Genomic DNA, 20,546 nt, shown 5'->3' with positions numbered 1-20,546 from the left:
CCATACCCCGAGGCACCCCGCCCGTTGACCCCTCTCCCCCTCGAGGATCCCCTACCCCCGAGGCATCCCTCCTTGAGGACCCCACTCTTCCATCCCCGAGGCACCCCGCCTCGAGGACCCCCAGCCCCCGAGGGACGACACCTCATGGACCCAGCCCCCGAGGCACCTTGCCTCGAGAACCTCCATCCCTCGAGCACCACACCTCGACTCCCCATTCCCCCGCTCCATACGATAAAATTATTATTTGCTATTGCATATTCTTGTAAATTTGATGTTCATCATATTGATATACTTCTAAGCTATGGGGTGATGAAGTTAAGGGGGTGCCCTTCTATAATTACAACAATACTTTCTCTAACTTGTGCAGATAAAATGTGATTAGGATTCAGAGAGAAGAACTCAAAGAACTGGCCGGAGCAAAGTCATCAGCCACCAAGCTGTCCCACAAATGCTTGTAGCACATTAGCTGAAGCCTACCATCCAAAGACATCAATTCATTAGATTTTGTACTTGTAAATATATTTATAATAGTAAAGAAATTTAGATATGATGCATCTCTCTTCATCTCAGAGATGCACCATGTGAAAGTTTCTTTACTGTTCAATATTCAGTGCAAAACTATACCTTCCATTTCTCCGTTGTGGTTCACGAGGAAGGATAGATTGCACTCGTGTTTTTATGTCAACTAATATTGGATATGCATCACTTTGTTCTTCCGGCATTCGTATCTCATCAATAACTCCCACCATCCATATACCTTCACCCAAACCTACTCTGATGAACCAAATGAACTAGCTCAGCAGCTAATGAGGAGGCAAATCATAAAAAAATATTTCATAAATTCTTTCTACTTTGCAGGAATCAGTGATCTTGTTAAGAAGGAAACTCTATCTACCATGTGCAAAAGTAAAGATTGAGGTGGATTAGTGAGAGGATATGCATTCAATCACAAGCAACTTTGGATGGACATGTAGTAATGCCTTATATGCACAAGCGCAAGTGTCAATAGGTGTTTATGAGTGGGGACATATATGTACTTTACAGGAAAACAACTGGAAAAGAACACACATTTGTTTTGCTTAACCTGCAATCATGCGTCCCAACGTGTAGACTTGATTCTTTTTCTTTCCCCAAACACGTGAAAAATATTTTTAATAAATAGATAACAATGAGACTTGAAAACCTTCATTTAATCTGATAGTATGTTTTATTGCGTGATTGCTAAAGTTCAAGTTGTTAGACATGAGACACTTATTTTTCTATTTTGGGTCCTGCAACAAAGCCAAACTAATCTAGTTGGTAGATCAAAAGTTTTAAGTTGATGAAAAGTTATAGTAGTGAATCAAATGGTGGTGACTCTTACACCTCCACCATCCTCTTAATTGAGATTAAAGGGTCAAGGTGTTTCATTATTGGGTCATAAAGTTTGTACATGACACTTAAATATGCAAACACCTCTGTTTGATTAACAAAAAAGTTTTACAGAAACACAGTAAATAAGCTCATTAACTACAATTGTTATCAACTAACTTACTATTAGGAATATTAAAGAATTATTACGAGCAATCAAAATATGAAAAATAGACTTACAAGGGCAATTCACGTGTCAATCCATCAAATAACAATTGATTGGTACCAACTATGAAATTAAAGAACTTTAATGCCCATACATCTTCAGTTGAGTCAACACGAACTTTTACCTTTTTGATCACCTACACACATTCAAAGAATCACTTTGAAAATGGAAATGTTTAAACATATAGAAACATTTTGGAATTTGGCATGAGTCTTGATATTATCTCTTCATCTCCTTTCAAACGGACATACAGAACAATACGAAATATATGTCCTGTCAAATTACTTCTGCCTCAATCACTCGAACTGAGATAGTTAAAATATAAAATAAATGGATGACTAAACTCTTTTTAGGGAATACCTCTTCTTCGAGTGCTTCATGACGACTGCTACCAACTTTCATAGCTTTGGTGTTTTCTGGTTTGCCACAAAGAAGAGTATACTCCATCTTTTTTTTACACCATTCCTGAAGGCAACTTGCGATTATGAGGATAAACAATCAGTAAAATCATATTTTAGGGGAACTTTCTCCTCGTACAATGGCTTGCAAATATACACAAAACAAATGCAAAACACAAGAATATGATAAAAAGGAACATTTACATTAGAAAGGCTCAAGCGAGTACTTCCATTAACTAGCCAAACTCTCAAATAAAATATATAGAATAGTTCTATCCCTAGTACTATATCTATGTAGGGTAACATTTTATCCTCAATGAGAGGGTATTGAAGAGAAACCAAATAAAATAAATTAAAACTACAAGTTCAAGATTTCGAGGAAGTCCAGAAACTCATATTGGTCAATGCTCAACAACACTAATATGCTTCCTGTGACCGAAAGAACAACAAAATCAGATTGTTACTGAGAAATACTGAAATTGAGACATATGGTATGTTGAATTGTGTAACCATCTCATCTAAAAAGATTTAGGTTGTTAGAAAAACACCACTTTCATTTACTTAATTATGTGTTCAACATGCCCTATCACGTGTAGGCCTAATTTTCTTTTTTGTGGGAAGCACCTGGAAATTCCTTTTGATAATGGGTGATGGTTAGACTCAAATCCAGACCTCTTCCTACTTTAATACTGGGTGAATTATGTGACCATCCTATCTAAAAACTTAAGTTGTTAGAGAGAACATCATTTTTATTTCTTCTACATGGTCAATCGATTCAACAACATATTCTGGACATGTTACAAAATCCCCTTTTCACTGCAGTAGATGCACAATGAACCAGCTAGAAGTATAATACGCCATTAGTCTGATCTAGATTCAAAATCTTGCAGCCTCACACAATATGTCACACGATTCTATAATGAAATACATATTTTGCACTAAACATCATACTACATACTAGAACTTAATAAAAAATCAGATGAGTAATCTTACTTTAGCCCGCTCCATCTCAATACTCAAGTCTGTCTGTGAAACAATTCAAATAACATGTCCAACCATATCTATTTGTGCCAAGATGACTAGATAATTCACAACTTCAATAATTCAAGTTCATTAAGCTATTCAATAGTTGAGCCCAATCAAATTAACTTTCACACTTTTACTTCAAGTTTTTCGTCCACTATACCACTCTAAGTAAGGAAGTCAAATTAATATCTTAAACAATATAATCAGTCAAATAAAGTAATATAAAATAGGAAATTTGATGATAATAAGCCCTCATGTTCAAAGCAACAATTCAACATGCAATTCAAAATTCCTCTAAACATTCAAACAATGGAACATCAGGAAACCACAGCTTTTCAAACTACAACATCAAAACACACCAACTTGTAAACATAACCACACCAAATTGTACTTCCCCTATGACAAATTTATGTGGCACTTTAAGTTTTCACTTTCTCTTGAGAGTCAATTTAACTAACATTTGAAGCTAAATTGGATTAGATCTACTACAAAAGTATTATAAGTTGCAATTTTACAGAATCACAAAAAAAATGTCACATAAATGGGTACATAGGGAGTATAAAGTTTCAAAATTCATACTGTAGCAGTAATATCAGTAACAACCAATCCTCTTTTCCTCCGATACCGACTCAACAATGAAGTACAACTCTATTCCTCTTCTGACTACTCATTAACCTTCCAGAATCTTCTAAATCAACCACTAATGAATCACTTTGCGAAGAACAACTCGATAAACTCTATCAGAGTAATCGACCCAACGTTGTTCTGGAAATGCACCGGCGATGAAGAATCACGTAACGATGACGTAACCAGAGATCCGTGGCTACAAAGGCAACTTCTATTATCGCCCATTTCTTCTTCACTGATGATTTCTAATGGAATCTCGGGAACTATGTTGTTAGGGTTTGCCAATGTTTGTACTTACTTCTTCAGGAGGGGTGTGTTGAAACATGTAATGCAATTGCTAAGTAGTAGAAGTTAGTTAGATAAGTTGCTGAGCTGGTGCTGTGCTATCATCAAGTTGTTAGAGTCAGTTAGATGCTAAAACAATGTATAAATAAGGCCATCAGTGCATGTGTAATGTGTGACAAAATATTTTCAATTCAATAGAAATCGTTTATCTTCTCTTTTCTTCTCTGTTCTCTCAATGATCTAAAATCAACATGGTATCAGAGATGGTGCTTTGCACCAAAAATCTCTAAAAGTTTCTACGAAATAGCTAGATCTTACAGATTGAGAGTTAATCATGGTTGAAGGAGATTCAAGTACACAGTCACCAATGGCAGGAATTAATCACAATCATGTTCTGTACCTGCAAGTGTATACTCCAGGTACAATCTTAGTTCCTACTCAGCTAATTGGAGTAGAAAATTATTGATTTGTGGAGCAGATCTAGGAAAATTGCGTTGCTCGAAAAAGGAAAATTAGGGTTCGTGAATGGAGTTTGTAAAAGGGAAGTACAAAGGAGTGAATTAAGGAATCTATGGGACAAGTGTGATGCAATTGTACATTCATGGATCATGAATTCAGTCTCCAAACATTTGCTGAATGGAATCGTGTATGGATCGAATGCACATGCAGTGTGGGAGGACTTTAAGGAGAGATTCAACAACGTGAATCGTATGAGGACTTTTCAGTTGCACAAAGAAATCGCAACAACATCTCAAGGTACGAACTCTGTTTCCATGTATCATTCAAGGTTGAAAGAGTTGTGGGATGAATATGATATGATTGTACCAGTGCCAAGTTGTAGTTGTGAAAAATCGAAGGATTATGTGGAACATCTTCAGGAGCAGAGGTTGTTGCAATTTTTAGCTGGTTTGAATGATTCCTAAGACCACACCAGATGGAAAATTCTACTTAAAACTGTTGCTCCTTCAGTGAATCAGGCGTATGCGATGATAATTGAGGTAGAAAGTGATCAATTCATTGTTGCTAACTCTACAAATCAGAATCAGCTAGATCCTTTGGCAATGAACTTTGGCAGTGGAAGAGGTCATACTTATCAAGGAACAACTGGTAGAGGACAACCCTATCAAGGTGCTGTTGGAAGAGGACAACCTTACAAAGGAAAGAAGCCTTTGTTAGTGTGTGATTGGTGTAAAAAGAATGGACACACAAAGGAACATTGCTGGAAGATAATTGACTATCCAAATGATGGAATGGACAAGAGGAAAGGTAATACTGTAGTTAATAATATAACTGGTAGTGAATGTTCTTATCCAACAGCAGGATCTATAGAAGAGTCAACTAATGAGCTTGGAGAAAGAGGAGTTTCATTTAATGAGGAACAATACAAACAACTCCTTGGACTGCTAAACAATGATGCCAACAACAACAATGCTCAACAGTCTCAAGGATGCTATAATGGTAACATGATAGGTATGACTGCGTGCCTTATGTCGAATATAGCTGTAGGTGAATGGATTGTGGATTCAGGAGCAACACACCACGTTACAGCTGACATAAAAAGGCTAGAGGAATGTAAGTAAACTAGGAGATAAAGTACAACTTCCTACGGGGCATAAATCAGATATACACACATTGGTAGCCTAAAATTATTTGATAATGATACTGTGGGGGATGTATTACATGTTCCAGACTTCAAATTCAATCTATTGTCAATAGATAAACTGACTAAAGAGCTACATTGTGTTGTTACTTTCTTTCCTGATCATGTGTGTTTTCAGGATCTCTCAAGTGGCAGGGTCAAGGGGACTGGTAGAATGAGGCATGGATTATACATTCTCAATTAAGGAGTCAGAGTCATACTAATCATAGAAGCATACATGTTGTTGCAACATCAAAGAATAAAGATGAAGTTGACCTGTGGCATAGAAGGTTATGACACACTTCATCATCTACCATGAAGAAGATAGGTTTTCTTTCTAATGCAGACACTAGTTTTCTGCAAAATAAGTGTTGTGTCTGCCCATTAGCCAAACAATCTAGACTAGTGTTTCCACATAGTAATTCAAGAGCTGATGTATCTTTTTCTCTTGTCCACATTGACCTATGGGGTCCTTATAAGACATCTACTTTTGATAACAAGCAATATTTTCTAACTATTATGGATGACTATAGTCGATATACATGGACCTACTTGTTACAACTCAAGTCTGAAGTAATTGTGGTCTTGAAAATTTTCCTATCTATGGTTAAAAATCAATTTGGTAGTATGGTAAAAGTGGTTCGGACTGACAATGGTACATAGTTTTTCAACTCTCAATGAAATGGTTTGTTCCAGGACCTTAGCATCATTCATCAAAGCAGCTGTGTATATACACCACAACAAAATGGTGTAGTTGAACGAAAACATAGGCATATCTTAGATACAGCTAGAGCACTGAGATTTTAGTCACATATTCCTATCAAATACTGGGGCCTTTGCATACAGGCTGCTGCATATATTATTAATAGACTGCCTTCCACTGCTATAGGGGGTGAAATTCCATGTGAGTTACTTCATGGCAAGAAAATGTCTATTCAACACTTAAGGGTTATTGGTTGTTTATGTTTTGCCACAACTACTGCTAGGGGAGACAAATTTTGTGAAAGATCAAGGGTTGCTATTTTGATGGGCTTTTCTGAAACTCAAAAGGGGTATTTACTGTTTGATATTCTACATAAGACCTTCTTTGTAAGTCGAGATGTCTCCTTTAGAGAACATGTTTTTCCCTTCCTAGATGTTCACAACTATGTCCCTGACACTTATAGAGGAACATGTCAGTTTGAGGATCTTCAGTTGGAAGATAATTCTCATTTCAATCCTGTAAGAGAGGTTCCTAATGAGGCAGATTCAACTGAGCATCCTTTGGATAATGCATCTAGTTCAGCTGGTATTGATGTTGTAGAGTTTGATATCCCTCAAGATGCACCTGCATGTGGGGATGACATTGAAAATGAAGGTGCACATACAATTAATCCAGCTAGTCTAGTTGTACATACAAGGAAGTCTGTAAGAACAATGAAACAACCTCTCTGGATGCAAGATTATGTGTCAAACAAACCAAAAACTTCTGCAGCCTACCCCTTATCAATCTACATGTCCTAATAATGCTATTTCGAATTCTTATTAAAGTTTTCTTGCAAAATTTTCTACCTTGGTGGAGCCTGCTACCTTCAAGGAAGTTGCCAAGGATCCTAGGTGGATGGATGCCATGCAGAAAGAAATTCAATCTCTTAAAGCTAATAAAACTTAGGAAGTAGTGTCTCTTCCTGATGGTAAACATGCTGTATGATCAAAGTGGGTTTATAAAATCAAATATTTAGCTGATGGCAGTGTTGAAAGGTTCAAAGCCAGGCTTGTAGCTAAAGGTTACAGCCAAAGAGAGGGCCTAGACTATCATGATACTTTTTCTCCAGTAAGATCTGTGATTGCTTTGGCTGCTTCCAAAGGTTGGGAAATGTTCCAAATGGATGTCTACAATGCTTTCTTTCAAGGTGATCTTGATGAAGAAGTATACATGTCATTGCCACAAGGTTTCTCAAGACAAGGGGAAAACATAAATGAAGTCTGCAGTTAAAAAAGTCTCTTTATGGGCTTAAACAAGCTTCAAGGCAATGGAATCTCAAACTTACTGAGGCTCTTATATCATCTGGATTTGTTCAAAGTAACCATGACTATTCTCTGTTCACTATGAAACATGGGTCAGACATAGTATTAATATTGGTATATGTAGATGATCTGTTGATTACAGGGAGTAGTATGGCTTTAATTGATCAAGCCAAGGCTATCATGCATCAGAAATTTAAGGTGAAGGACTTAGGTTCCTTAAAGTTTTTTCTAGGAATTGAAGTGATCAGATCCGCAAAAGGTGTTTTGTTGAATCATATACTAGAACTCATATCAGAAATGGGACTAGGAGGTGCAAGACCAGCTACTACTCCTATTGAAGTAAATCAGAAGTTAATGACTCATGAATATGATACAACAGTGGGAGTCAAAGGTGATGAATTGCTGGGAGATGTAACTGCATATCAAAGGCTCATTGGCAGGCTATTGTATGTGACAACTACTAGGCCATATATTAGCTTTGTTGTGCAGACTTTAAGTCAATTTATGCAACAGCCCAAGGTATCAAACTGGAATGCTGCTATAAGGGTAGTGAGGTCTTTGAAACAGGCCCCGGACAAGGAATTTTATTAAAGGCAGATTCAACTCAAACTCTCACATATTGGTGTGATGTTGATTGGGTAGCTTGCCCCAATACCAGACGTTCAGTAACTAGTTTTGTCATTAAATTTGGTGATTCATTGGTCTCATGGAAGTCTAAGAAACAAGCCACAATTTCTAGAAGCTCAGCTAAGGCTGAGTACAGAAGTGTGGCAGCAGCAGTGGCAGAGATTACTTGGCTGCTGGGACTATTCAAGGAGTTAGGATCTGAAGTTGGACAACCAGTATGCATCTTTAGTGATAACAAATCTGCTATGCAGATTGCCCAAAATCCTATATTTCATGACCGCACAAAACACATCGAAATAGATGGTCATTTCATTCGTGATAAAATAAAAAAGGGACTAGTGGAAGTTGTTTATGTCAACACAAAAGAGCAAGAAGTTGATCTTCTTACAAAGGGCCTTAATCGACCACAACATGCTCATTTGTTAAGCAAGCTAGGAGTATTAGATATTTTGCATCCTCCTGCTTGAAGGGGAGCGTTGAAACATGTAATGCAATTGCTAAGTAGTAGAAGTTAGTTAGATATGTTGATGAGCTGTCATCAAGTTGTTAGAGTCAGTTAAATGCTAAAACAATGTATAAATAAGGCCATCAGTGCATGTGTAATGTGTGACAAAATATTTGCAGTTCAATAGAAACTGTTCCTCTTCTCTAATTTTTCTCTCAATGATCTAAAATCAACAGGGTGTTAATCGGCGATCGTCGCTCAGTCATTTCCGACGACTGGGCAGCGAGTCGCAGCATGTGACCGTTGGGAACGGCACAAATGGAGGATCCTGAGATAATGGAGTTCAATTTTTTTCTCTTATATGAACATCGGTCAACTAAATTTCAAAAGAAAGATTCAAAATTTTAAAATATAAATAACATAAAAAATACATCTAAATTATTATATTTTTGCATTTTACTATTTGAATTATTAGTATTTTTGTTTCTCTCTTAATTATAATTAACTGTGTATCAAAATATATTTACCTTATTAATTTGATGATGCATGATGTATACTCTCTTTTTTTTAATTTAAAAATGGCACTCCGTGTCAGTTTTTGTGAATTTTCTATCTAAACTATATGATATTTTCTATTTTTTGTTTAGAATTATCACTAATAATTAATCATAACACACCTTGAAATTAATGAGTCAGTTGTCACTCGCAAAAAAATCGTTCGAAAATCATATCATAAAAATATTTATGGGTTAACACACATGAAAAACTAAGAAAAATCCTCTAATTCCTGTAGGCCCTTAGATGTCTAAAATGGACTCTGAAAATGGTGAAACTTTAGATACCGCTCCCCCAACACCCTGCGAAGGGTGTATTTTTTTAATCAAAAGTGGGTTTTATTAATAAAAATAGAAAGTATATGGTAAAGACCCAAAAGAGGCCCAAACCTGATAAAAGAAACAACAAAATTAAAAATAAAAGCAGTGAAACCCATTTGGAGGGTTCCATAAAGGTTGAGCAAAAAATTCTCCGGAAGTCATGATATCACCAAAATGAAACAAAAAAAAAAGAAATAAAGAAAAGTCAACTTTTTTAAAAGAACAATTCTAAATAGCCAAAAAATTTAGCCAGAATTTGACTAGAAATTTAAAAAGTCTATAATATCCTTTTTATTTTAAAATAAGCTGATCTTTTTTCCATTTTTTAGTTAAAAGGTATTAAAGTTAAAAGGGTAAAAATGTTCAAAAAGGTAAAATAACATAGTATGAAATATGTTATTTTACCATTCTGGCCAAATTTTCTAGCCAAAAGGATTTTTAGTTTTGAAAATTATGTTATGAGTTCCATCCAATAATAAATGCACACATAAGGATTATTTATTACTTATGATTAAAGTAAAAAAACCAACTTTACTTTTGTCCACACATTGAGGACTACTTGTGTTATGTTGTTTTCTTGATAACTTTAAAGTGGTTAATTTTGTGGGGTTCAAAATTAACATAACAGAGACTTGTGTGGGTAAAATGTGAACAAATTACAGTGAAAAAAAAATTAGATAAAAAAGAAAAGGATAGATAACCACGTAAATGCAACAATTTTTTATATGTTATTTTCACCAAAAAAAAGATGATTTGACAATGTTGATGTATATATGTCTTTTTTAAAATTTATTAATGATTTAAAATAAATTATTAATTAAAAGAGCATTATATATCTTTGATTTAATTTCCAATTTACGAGGAAAACTTTTTTTAAAAAAATATTATTTACTTTTTCTAACAAAGACTTGCTAATTTTAAGTCAATTTAATCATCGTACAATGTATACAATTTTTTATAGGGGAAATTACGCGGATAAATAAACATATAATAGTTAATTAAGTTAACATAACTACAGTTTGAATTAATCACCATTCGTCACTAATTTCTAGGCAAAATTACGCGGCCAAGTTTGAGTTGTATAAACGTATTGGTTTTGAAATTTGTATAACTTTTGTATAATATAATTTGTATAACTTTTGTATAATTTAATTTGTATAACTGTTTAAAGTTCAGATGTTTGTGTTTGTATAAATTTATTATTTCAAGTTTTATAATATTTGTATAATTGCGGAATTTTTATAACAGTTGTTACTACTCCGTTTATACAACCACGACGGGAATAGCTCTTTTATGCAAATACTTATTTCACGAATGGAAAATAGTTCAATTATATAAATACACGTGAATTATACGAACATACCCATGAGGTCGTCCATAAGAGCTATAGCTACAACCCGTAAATATACAAACTATAGTTAAGGAGCCTAATTAAGTTTATTATAGTGACTATTTGTAAACTCCTCTTATATATATATATATATATATATATATATACACTAAATATTCATCGATGATGGCTACAAATAGTTATAATTAAGTGGGTGAAAATTCTTTTAGCGTCTGGCTAAAATCGTTAAGATCCCTCTAAAATTGCCATAACTAGATTGAAGAACTTGGGCCCAATACTGCTAGAGCTTAAAGTGTAGCCCAACACTAAAGATCCAAGAGTGATAGTGATTTTCTCAAGCCCATAACCCAATTCTAACAAAATAAGATTTGTTTCATGCGTCAATTTATGTTACATATCAGTATAACCAATTTTTAGATGAGTTATATTGAGCCATCGAGTTAACAAATGAATGGACCATTAAATCATTTAAACTTGAGCGAATTGAGTGAGTTATATTTCCATCGACTAATTTTATCGCCTCTCCACACGCATCTTAATAAGAAATGCTTATCACGACATTGAAACACTTGCATTATTAAGGATCCAAACAAAATGCTACAAATCGATATTATTGATGTGATTATAATAAAATCAAAATGATCACTATATTATTACTCTCAATAATAATACAATGAAATAATTAAATTCATGAAGATTCATGAAGAACATTATTATTACTTTCCTTCATCATACGTCTTGTAAACTTGTTTTTCGCGTGCACACAAACAAATACATGGTTAAGACAAGCAGGCAACAACGTTGTATCACAAGTGTTGACACAATCCGAAGCCTGATTACAGGTTTGTTTTTTGATTGCACCATTAAATCTGAAATATTATAAAGAAAAAAAAAAATTGTGACTTTACTGTTATGATTGATAAAATTTAGCTAGCGATCATGTATAAGAAAATTAAAGAAAATGAATTAGAGTAGGAATTCATACCAGATGAAATAAGAAATAAAGCAAAAACAAAAAGCATCTTTGAGAATTGTCTCTCCATTTTTGTTTTTTTTTATATATTTGATAATAACTCTACTTAGTTAATATCAAGAATATATATAGTGGCATAAAATTGGAAGTAGATTGATAGAATCTATTATTTATGAAATCAACTATTGATTTTTGTAAGAAAATAGAAGTAAATGGAAAGAAATTAATTTCTTAATGTTTTATGGAATATAAACTATTAATTTGAAAGAAAATGGATGTTAAAGGAAAAATATTAATTTTTCAATGGTTTATGGAATATGATTTTATGAACTAGTGATTTGGAAAGAAAATAGATGTAAAAGGGAAAATATTAATTTTCAATGATTTATGGAATTTGATTATGTATGAACTACTATTTTGGTAAGAAAATGGATATAAATGGAAAAATATTAATTTTCAATGATCTATGGAATATGATTATATGAACTATTGATTTTGTAAGAAAATGAATGTAAAAGGAATAATATTAATTTTTCAATGATTTATGGAATATGATTATATGAACTATTGATTTGGTAAGAAAATGGATATAAAAGGAAAAATATTATTTTTTTAATGATTTATGGAATCTGATTATATAAACTACATTGATTTGATAAGCAAATGGATGTAAAAGAAAAAAAATATTTTTTAAGTGTTTTATGGAATATTGTTTCATTTTGTAACACTCCGAAAATTTCTAAGTTAACTTCAAACCATTCTTGAATTGCGTATAAGGTCGTACTGAGTGACTCTTAATATTTTTAGGTGTTAAGGTAAATTCCTTAGTGTGAGAATGATTTTGGATATCAATTAAGGTCATTAGAATCTCATAGCACAAAGTAGAGTTGAACGTTTCCTTATCGATTAAGTTTTGATGTAAGATTCTACTTGGGTCAACTTCAAACGACCATATCTCTCAGAATATAAAGAGTTACGTGGCCCATAACCTATAAGAATAAAGGTATTTGAATCCTCTTTAAAACGCCACCAATTTCGCGTCAATCCAATTTTTGAGTAAAAAGTTATGACCATTTTAGTAACTGATATAGTGCATTGACGAATTTGTCGACGGGAAAACATTAAAAAGGGTCTTTTTATCTTTTTACCACCAAGAAAACCCTAAACGAATTTCTTTACTAATTAAAGACCCAAAACAATCAGATTTTTATCTTTTAATCCATCATTCTCTTCTCTCTCAAACCCCAGGACAAAACCCTAAGAAAAAATCAAAGTAGAAGACTCCATTCGAGATTCTTTCAATCTTTTTCAAGATTTTTCTTCAAGGTAAGTCCTTCTCCAAGAATTTCATTCTTTCCAACTCAAATTCCTCCATACAATTATGAATCACTAATGGAAATCATAATTCTTGGCCATAGAGATTTCAAGAAACTAACTCAAGAACCTCAAGAAAGGTTTTCTTGATTGTTTACCTTCAAGCAGGGGCGGAGCTAAAGCCATCGAAAGGTGGTCAGCTGAACACCCTTCGCTGGAAAATTACATCATATAGAGAGATCAAATTCTGGATTTAAAGGATAAATAATTAATGTTGAACAACCTTGACATAAACTCTTTTGTGGTGCAGTGGTTAAGCGTGTTCAATTCCCCTCCTCCACCCCAACCCCCCCCTCCAGTTGCACGGGTTCGAATCCCACAAAGCGCACAACATTTTTTATTTTATTTTGAGAGCAGAACACAACCTTACATACCATTATTATGTTCCTCAAAATTTCTTAATTATTAATATTATAATTTTAATAATATAGAGTAACATATATGAATACATTATTTTAATTTTGAATAGTTAGATATCATGTATTTCTAATTTTTATCTAGGATATAATGCACTTTCGAATGGTGAAAACAAAAAAGCCAATATTTTACTTTAAAAAATTGTGTTTATATATGTTAACAACTTTAAAGCCAAAGCTAAAATCAATACATGTGTTATATCTTCTTCTTTTTTTAAGAATTTTTTTTCTACTGGTGTGATTTATGTTTCGTAAAGCTAGATGCATTTGTTCTATCAATATTTCACTTTAAAAACAATAATCATATATTTTTATCATATAAAATCAATGCATCAAAAAGAAAAAAAAAACTCGATTGTTTATATTTGATATTGACAAATTTTGAGATCATTCATGGTAGAATCTCTAGGTTAAACAAATAACATTCAACTCACTTATTAAAAAAATATTCTTGAACAACCTTGATGGAATTTCTGGCTCCCCCATGCATTCAAGTTAGGGTTTCAAGACTTATAATGAAGTTCTTTTTCAAGAACCATGCTCTTCCAGGTATGTAAGACTATCATAGTGTTGAACTAGTTCGTCCTCATGCCCTACATCTACTTTCAAATCAGTAAAAGAGAAATCTAGGGATTCTACCCCTAGATTTAAGTATTCTTGAGATAAGTTGATTTTGAGTTCTTGAGTTCATGGTTCTTTTAAAATTCTATTCCTAATTATTGAGTTTCTATATTGTTATTGTAGATTCTTGGGTTGATTTGTTGATGTCTATATTTCAGCATGAGCCCTATTTTGAGTTATAAATTTTGAAAAGCTTTTATAAAAGCCAACACTGAGTTTTAAATTGAGTTTTTGAGAAAGTTAAGATGAGTTTTGAGATTCAATAAATTGTTTTTAAACGTTTTTTTTAATTTGATGCTTATGTATGCTCAAGTTCGTCTTCCGCTTGTAGTCAGTCAGGATGAGGGTTCGCTTGGGGACCATCAATGGTTCTTGAGTGCCGGTCATGTCCAGGGTATAGGCTCGGGTCGTGACACATTTGTTTTTATTAGATGACCATGTTTGATTTTAAAATGTATATAGGTCCTTATTAGATAACATGAATGGGGTGTTCACAGGTCGGTTATTAATCAAAACTAAAATCAAATCAATTTAATCGATTTTAAAATTATCAAAACCTAACCAAATTATATATACTATACATTTATCGGTTTGGTTGTTATCGGTTTCGGTTTCGGTTCGATTATTCGATTATTAAGCATATACAAAAATAAAAGAAACAATTTATTCAAAACAAGAAAAAAGTGACAACAATCTATTAAAAAAGAAATATAGTTAGAACAACTGACATTACAAAACTTTCGATCACTGAATTTATTATGAATAAAGCTTCAAAATTCACTATTTTGGTCTAAAAGAAAGATATAGTAACATTTTCAGTCCTTCAAAGAATTGTCATAGACACTTTTATATATGAAACCAATAATATAAATGTTCTCACATTGGGCATTTTTGCATTCTTAGGTAAATTATTAAATTTTGAAGAAAAGCATAAATAAGATCTTTAAAATTGTTTATAAAAATAATATATTATATATGTATAATAATAAAATATATTTATCTAATTTCTCGGTTCGGTTTGGTCCGATTATTTCTTCGGTTTTTCGAACAAAATCATAATCAAACTAAATACTATCATTTAAAAAATATCTAAAACCAAACCAAATCTTTTAAGTTTTTAAAAGGGAAAAGGCATAAATTCACCCCCGAACTTGTCTCGAAAAGTTAGTTACACGCTTAAACTAATAAGGTGACCTATTACACACCTCTGCTACTAAATAGTAAATTGTTTACCCCCTAAGACGTGTAGCACCACTCTCACAATGGGAGGTGTATCACACTTGCGCCACTTCAATGCCATGTCACTGTCACATCAGATGTCATGTCAAATTTTGACTAAAATTCTCCATATCATTCAATTGTTTATTCTTCAATGAACACCACCATGAAACTACTACCATTGCCGCCATATTACTACTAAATCTATATATTTCACCATGAAAATCAAATAGTCACCATAAATTTCACCACCTACAATCAAATCCACCATCGAAATCATACTATCACCATTATCCCCACAAAAATTAGAAAGATCCACAACAAAATTTGATACCCATAAACAAACTCATCACCAAAATTACATCATCACCATCAAAAGGTACAAACCCACCACCAAATATCACTACCACCATTGTCAATATCGATTTTTTCTTCTCTACCACATTCAATTCCCACTACTTTGTCACCCCACGCTAACAAATCCATCATTATATTTTATTTTTTAAATTTAATCATCAATTTTATCAACCACCAATAAAGCCAAAGAGAAAAATCAAATATAATGAAAATGATGAAATCGAATAAGCATTAAAATAGGATATGATGGGGGTGGGGGGAGAGGATTTTGGTGGAGGTATAGTGGGGTGGATGGAAATTGGATATGAAAAAAATAGTAGGGTGATAGTAAAAAGAAGATTTTAATTTATTTTTCTAACTTTATTTATTGTCAAATGCGCTTTTCTTTTTTGCCACGTCAGTTTAGGGGGTAACAAATTTATTTTTAAATAGCGAAGGTGTGTAATAGGTCGTTATGATAGTTTAAGTGTGTAACTGACTTTTCGACACAAGGAGTGAATTTATGCCTTTAACCAAACTATAGCTAAGGAGCCTAATTAAGTTTACTATAGTGATTATTTGCAAATTCCTCTTTTATATATATACTTCTTATACTAAATATATATATCGATGATGGCTACAAATAGTTATGATTAGTAGGGTGAAAAATCTTTTAAACGTCTGGCTGAAGTCATTAAGATCCCTCTAAAATCGCCATGTTATTTAGAGCCGACAAAATGGGCTTAGCCCTTGGGGCCGGTCCGACCCAATTCGTTATTGGGGTAGGGTTTAGATAGGATTTTTCAATCCCATTTAAAACTAGGGCGTATAAGCCCGATCCATATAAGCCCTTGGACCTTGAGGCTTGACGGGGTCGGGCTAGGGTCGCCTATGAGCCAGAACTATTTATTTAAGGATATCTTACAACAATCTCACTAGTATACAAGCTAATTACTTAAATGCACGCCATGTTGTAATATTACGAATCTTATCAGATTTTGGTACATCATATACATGTATCTCGGGATATATAAACTCAAAATAAGGTTAATTTGTTCTAGATACACTCTATCCAAGTGAATTCACATGTATCTAGAAACATTTTACGCCCTCGCCTACCTTCCATCTCACTTGTCATTCTCTTATCTTGCTCACATAAGTATATGGGATACATCACATCAAATACATGTATTTCATGTATCTAGTATCCTAGATACATGCTTATCACACTAGATATTTTGCTAGTGTTATTGAAACAACACCATTGTTTGTCATATTTGATTTAAAAATCTTCTCATTTCTTGATATTATAGAATTTTATGTTTGAAAAGAAAAAATATTATAAAAGAAATAAAAAGAAAGACTAGCCCGCCCCAGCCCTCGGCCCTTATAAGGTTGGGCTGAGTTGAGCATTTTCAGACCCTTTCAAATGAAGGCCGGCCTGCCCTAACCCATCAAATTCCTTGGTCCGCGAGGCTTAGGTTGACCCTTTTTGACAACTCTAACTAGATTGAAGAACTTGGGCCAAATACTGCTAGAGCTAAAAGTGTAGCCCAACACTAAAGATCCAAGAGTGATAGTGATTTTCTCAAGCCCATAACCCAATTCTAACAAAATAAGATCTTTTCATGCGTCAATTTATGTTACATCTCAGTATAATTAATTTTTAGATGAGTTATATTGAGCCATCAAGTTAACAAATGAATGGTCCATTAACTCATCCAAACTTGAGCAAATTGAATGGGTTATATTTCCATCGATTAATTTTTTCACCCCTCCACACACATCTTAATAGGAAACGCTTATCAAGAAATTAAAACACTTGCAATATTAAGGACCCTAACAGAATGCTACAAATCAATATATATAATAAAATCAAAATGATCACTATATTATTACTCTCAATAATAATACAATGAAATAATTAAATTCATGAAGATTCATGAAGAACATTCCTTCATCATACGTCTTGTAAACTTGTTTGGCACCGTCGGCTGAACTCAAAATCGAAGTGTTCTGTCTCATTAGAGCAGACGTGAATCAAATGAATCGAATCCATAAAGCACCCCTTTAGGAAGCTCAATTTGTAGGACCAGAGAAAATACAAACATGTGTGCATGCGGTTTGAGAGCACGCACAATTCTTTTTTGAGTAAGTTTTTATTAGGATACTAAATGTTGTTATATTGTCTTTGACTGAACCAGCAAACTTTAATTGTACATCCGTACTTTAACATGTACCATAAGAAAAAAGTTGTCGAATTGTTATACAACACATTTAGAGTGGTTAGACAACAATGTGATAAAGGAGTTGCATAATGTCAGCATGTACAAGATTTAGCACGCAATTCTCTTAGGTCAAAAGCAGTCCGAGCTTTCTTGTAACATAAACAACTGTTTCCAAATGCATTCTTTTTCTACTCTCCGTTTAATGCCTGCAAGGAAGATAAGAAAACAAATGCAAAGAGCTATGTTCCGGTGCGCTTTCAAACATAACGTTACCTCACAGGGACCACAACCTCCCTATTGTCTTAGGCCATCATAGCTTGAGCCAAAACTTGAAAAGAAGCCCTATACTCTACATTAGTCACTTGTGCGGTCAAAGAATTGGCCGGAACTTGAGGAGCTTCTCGTTCCACATTCTCACCCACATTCATTCTAGCATATGCCCTTTGAGTGGCCATATCCTAAAAAGTATTGGACATGAATTAGGAGAGAGAAACATATAGAGTAAAACTTTATTATACTAATTTAGAATGATGAAATAAGTGCAATTTCCTACATCTTATAGCTTTTTGTTCATAAATGTGGTGCGATTCACACTCATGAACAAGACTCTACTCGACGTGGCTCATGAGACATCTTAGGAACTTTCTAAACCTTGTGCTCTGAATATCAAGTTTGTCACGACCCAAAGTAGACCCTAGGCGTAACATGGCGTATAGGACCCCGAGAGTCCCTACACAAGACATTTAGCATACATCAGATGAGATAATAGAAATTAAAGAGTTTAAAAGTAGCATTTCATGTAACAGAGTTTGAAAAAAGCAAAAGTCTAAACATAAGTCTTAAGCCATCTATTACATCATAAGGAGAGTGATTGGGACATAACCCATACATCAAATACAATGTCTAAAAATGAGAATGTCATGAAAGTGATAAAAGAATCTTGGCCATCGGATCATGAGGACTCACCAATCTTCAAAAGCTCAAATGAATCTACTAGCCACAAGGATGGGGAATAGGAGCGTCAACCCTACTTTAGTGAAAAAGTATAGGCACAAGGATGCATAAGTGCATGCAATATACTAAGTATGATAGCAAGGAATAAGAGTTATGAAAGCATGCTAAAAAAGACTTTACATGACATGTACTGACCAATCTAAATCATAAAATAACATGTTAGAAAACATAAGTCATAATGATGGTCAATGCAAGCTAAACATCTTATAAAATACTTGTGACATAGTTAAGAAAGTAACCTTAGTTCATTATTGTGAGAAGTTTATCTTTAACCGACATAGACCATGTGAGCTATAACATGGAATCTGGTGTTTATCCCGCACCGAAAATAGAAGTCCTTACTTTCCAAGGTAAGAACCACAAACTTGAGCTAAAGTGGATTCACTAGCTAATGCCTATCTAAGACAAACCTATGGTGGCACATATTTAACACCCCAAAATTTTTAAGCTAAGGCCCGAACTATTCTTTATTTACTTGAAGGGTCATATCAGGTGATTCTTAAATTGCCCATAGTCTTAAAGGTAAATTCTTTAGTGTGGGAACTATTTTGCATATCAATTAAGGTAACTAGAAACTCCTAACACAAAGTTGAGTTGAAAGTTTCCTTACCGATTAAGTTTTGACATAAGATTTTACTTAGGTCAACTTAAAACAGTCATATCTCTTAGAATATAAAGAGTTACGTGGCTCATAACCAATCAAATTAAAGGTATTTGAATCATCTTTTCAACGCCACCTATTTCGCGTCAATCCAAATTTTGAGTAAAAAGTTCTGACCATTTTAGTAACTGGTGTAGTGCAGTTCCGTTTTAGCCACAAGAAAATTCTAAATAAGGTAATTTTCTTCTCCTTATACCACTAGGAAAACCTTAAAAACGGATTTACTTAACTCCTATAAAGCCCTAAACAATCCTATTTCCATCTTTTAATCCATCATTCTCTTCTCTCTCAACCCAAGGCAAAACCCTAAGGAAAAATCAAAGTAGAAGACTCCATTCAAGATTCTTTCAATCTTTTTCAAGATTCTTCTTCAAATGTAAGTCCTTCTACCAAGAATTTCATTCTTTCCAACTCAAATTCCTCCATACAATTATGAGTAACTAATGAAAATCATAAATCTTGGCCATAGAGATTTCAAGAAACTAATTCAAAAATCTCAAGAAAGGTTTTCTTGATTTTTTTCCTTCTAAGCTAGGGTTTCAAGGCTTCTAATCAAGTTCTTCTTCAAAAATTCTTCAAGAACCTTGTTCTTCTAGGTATGTAAGGCTATCATAGTATTGGACTAGTTCTTCCTCACGCCCTACATCTACTTTCAAATTAGTAAAAGAGTAGTCTTAGGATTTTTCCCCTAGATTTGAGTATTCTTGAGATAAGTTGATTTTTGAGTTCTTGAGTTCATGTTTCTTTTAAAAAATTCTATTCTTAATTTTTGAGTTTCTATATTTTTATTGAGATCCTTGAGTTGATTTTTTCATGTATATATTTAAGCATGAACCCTATTTTGAGTTA

At 33.6% G+C, this 20,546-nt stretch overlaps 1 protein-coding gene and 1 pseudogene across 1 annotated transcript; one reads left to right on the top strand and one right to left on the bottom strand.

Annotated features, from left to right (window-relative positions):
* Positions 1-299: 299 nt before the first annotated feature.
* Positions 300-2,080, bottom strand: LOC102593910 (exonuclease V, chloroplastic-like; annotated as a pseudogene).
* A 1,424-nt stretch (positions 2,081-3,504) lies between these two features.
* On the top strand, positions 3,505-6,802 carry LOC107061483 (uncharacterized). The gene is made up of 2 exons (XM_015310770.1): positions 3,505-5,382; positions 5,691-6,802. The coding sequence occupies exons 1-2, from the start codon at positions 4,899-4,901 to the stop codon at positions 5,723-5,725; spliced, it is 519 nt and encodes a 172-aa protein (XP_015166256.1). The 5' UTR covers positions 3,505-4,898; the 3' UTR covers positions 5,726-6,802.
* The last annotated feature ends 13,744 nt before the right edge of the window (positions 6,803-20,546 follow it).

The sequence above is a fragment of the Solanum tuberosum genome, unplaced genomic scaffold (assembly GCF_000226075.1).
Source record: "Solanum tuberosum cultivar DM 1-3 516 R44 unplaced genomic scaffold, SolTub_3.0 scf00137, whole genome shotgun sequence".
NCBI lineage: Eukaryota > Viridiplantae > Streptophyta > Magnoliopsida > Solanales > Solanaceae > Solanum > Solanum tuberosum.
The sequence above is the reverse complement of the archived record's forward strand: the minus strand, read 5'-3'. Positions and strand labels throughout refer to the sequence as shown.